This window comes from Arachis ipaensis, chromosome B07, assembly GCF_000816755.2.
Source record: "Arachis ipaensis cultivar K30076 chromosome B07, Araip1.1, whole genome shotgun sequence".
In the NCBI taxonomy this organism is placed as follows: Eukaryota; Viridiplantae; Streptophyta; class Magnoliopsida; order Fabales; family Fabaceae; genus Arachis; species Arachis ipaensis.
In genome coordinates, this window is record NC_029791.2 from 7362558 (window position 1) to 7365601 (window position 3044).

The window sequence follows — 3044 nt, forward strand, 5'->3', positions numbered from 1 at the left end:
AAAAAAATTAAAAATAATTTTATAATAAAAAATTAATTAATATTGACTAATTAAAAATTAATTTTCTATACTTATTCTAAACGAAATTAGCATAATCAAGTAATAAGACTATTAATTTTGAATAGAAAAAAATATATAAAGGTGGAGTAAAATTTGATAAAGAAAAAACATTTTACTACTCCTTACTAATTAAAATATTTTTTCTTTTATTGTTGTATCAGATTTTTTTTATTTTTTTAAATTTTTATTTAATTTTTAAAGTGCAACAATAAAAGAGTGTTGAGTTCAATTGAAGATAAAAGCCAATTATAAATACAAACACGAGTGACCTAATTCGAATACACCATCATCATACATCATGAAGAATCAGCGTGTACTATCGATTATCATCACACCATAATAAATTTTTTGAAAAGCTTTGTCAGTTAAAGAAAAAAAAAGTTTTACTACTCCTTGGTTCTAAAATATTTGTTCCAAAAATATATTTTCAATAACAGCCTTTAACTAACTTCTTTATGAATAATTTATTTTACGTTTATAAGCTTATTCTTTTTGACGTGCAAATAAGATTATTCAATGGCACAATAAATATTGAGAGGACATAATTATAATAATATGAAAAAAGCATACCATATGTGGAAGGCCTTTTAATGATATCATCAAGTATGTCATATGCATTTGCTGAAACTGCTTTCAATTGTGGCAGGTGCCTATTAAGCTTTGAGATCAACTTCTCCAACTTGGCATTGAACCCCAAAGCCACATTGTTATATTCATCATTGCAAGCATGGTCTCCAAAGATATTTGTAGCCCTCTCCAATGGGAGACACCCCATAGGAACAAGGCCAGTTATGGATAATTTTCTTGCTCCAAGTGCATACAATTCCCTAATGAAATTCTCAGCAATTCCCAATAGAAAATCTTGGTATTGTGTAACTGTGAATTGAGCTCTTCTAGTTGGGAAAATGTAATAGTTCTCAAGAAAATCATTGGTTCCTAAGCTCATAAGATATAAAGCTTCTCTTATGATATGATTTGCCTTCTCTACTCCAACATGGTTTCTCAATTTTGCTTGGTACTCCTTGTAGAACTCCAATTCTTTCCACAATGGTATTACATTCTGTGTAAGATAATATTGACATGGATTATTAATCATTAGGTGACAGTGAAAATAGTAATATATTTAATTTCAAGATTTATGATGAATTTGATATTATATTTTGTGCAAAATATTATTATTTTATATATAAAGTGTAATTGATTTCATATGAAATTAATAGTTGGAAACTATTAAATGATAATTTAGTCAAATTTATTAAATTATTTAACTATTTTCAATTAACTGCCTGAGTTATGCTATAGTTATGCTATATGTATATTAAAATCAGTTACCAAAGTCAGCCATCAGTATAAAATATATATTGGAATATAAATATACATTCAAAATAAATTAAACATATTTATACACAAATATATTTGTGACTAATTTTAGTGGTTAATTTTAGTGTACAAATAACATTTTTAGAACTGCCTTGAGTTTTAACCATTATTGAAATAAAAAAAAATGGAAGCATACTTACAAGTACATCAGAAGTAGCATTATCATATCCGGTTCCAGCTGAAGCAAAACAAACACCAGTGGCAAAATCATCAATGTCAAACGCAGGATCTAAGTATGCCGGAATTGATCTCTTCACCCCAAATGCCTCGGCAATGAAATCCGGCGGAACCCTTCCATTACAGAACCTTCCTGTTGGATGTCCTCCTTCAAAGTCACGCCCATATGGCCTGAAATTGCTCTTTAGAACCGTCAAGATCACGTTGTTGTTCCCCGAATCCACCGATGAATCTCCGAAAACTATCACTGCTGGAACCTTACTTGTTTTCCTGTTAGCCTCCGAGGTTGGAATAGTAACCATAATCGTTAATAATGCTGGGAGTAGTAGCCATGACAATGCCGGGTATGTTATGCGCACCATGTGTTTGATAAATTGTTTCATCAGCTTTTTGCGACGAGGAGAATTTGAGCTATCATACCAATGTATATGTATATCATTTATAAATGGTGGGAGATTATTATTGTTGTTATTATTATTTACATGTGAGTGAGTGATTAATTAAATGTGCACTGAAAGGTTGGTGAGGGGATTTTAATGACTGGGTTTTCTTGTGTGAAAAAGGTGTACGATAGATGTTGAAGAACTCAAGAAATCTTGAGGGAAATGGTTTCGTTATAGTAACAACACCTTTAACTTTTAATGGGTGTTTAGTTCGTCAATATTTATTAAACTTTTACGTTACTTTAGGGAACTTCAAACAAATAAATGAATTGTAACGAATACTTCATCACTTCATGTAAGCACGTATGAAATGTTTAATTAAGATAGCGTGGGTTATGCGACGTGCTGAAAAGCATGAAATGGTGCTTTATTTTCCTTTTTTAGGGAAAAGAGAGTTTTGAAGCGACCGTTGAATTGAATTAGGTTCGCTCTTCATTAATGTGCGATACTTATGGTGAAAATTTAAGTGCAGTCCACTTCACGTGAAGTTGATAGTTGAGAGCTGTTAGATGAAAATTTAGTCAAATCAGTCTAATGACTCTCAGTTATTAACTTTACGTGAAATTGACTACACCTGATTTTTCACCGATAGTTATACATCAAGATGTCTTTTTTTTTCTTTTAAAAAAAAATATCTCCCCTTCTATTACTTCTGTTTTCTTTTTCTTTCTAACTTACTTCTTTTTCCCTGGAATTCGCCTTCCTATAAGGATCCAAAGGTGTTGCTTGTTATCTTTGTTATTTATGTTGTTTTTTCATCTATGTAATTTTTTTTGGTCAAAGAAGATATTTGAGGAGGAAGATAGAGGAAAGAGCGGAAGAAAACGATAGCCGCGTAGTTACCAAATCCGTCCCGAGTCGATCGAATCGAAACTCCATGTTATTAATTTGGATTAGGTCATTATTTGAATCGGTCAATTAATTAATTCAATTAAATTTAGTTAAATTTAATAAAAATTAGTTAAATTAGTTAAAAATGATTTG

At 30.5% G+C, this 3044-nt stretch overlaps 1 protein-coding gene across 1 annotated transcript in view; it reads right to left on the reverse strand.

Moving 5' to 3' along the window:
• The window catches only part of LOC107609446 (GDSL esterase/lipase At2g42990), a 6864-nt gene extending 4524 nt beyond the window's left edge, over positions 1-2340 (reverse strand). The window contains exons 1-2 of the mRNA XM_016311431.2: positions 1581-2340; positions 631-1120 (exon numbers count right to left, since the gene is read on the reverse strand). Coding sequence (XP_016166917.1) covers positions 631-1120; positions 1581-2000 — 910 coding nt within the window. The 5' untranslated portion in view covers positions 2001-2340. The remainder of the gene's footprint in view (positions 1-630; positions 1121-1580) is intronic.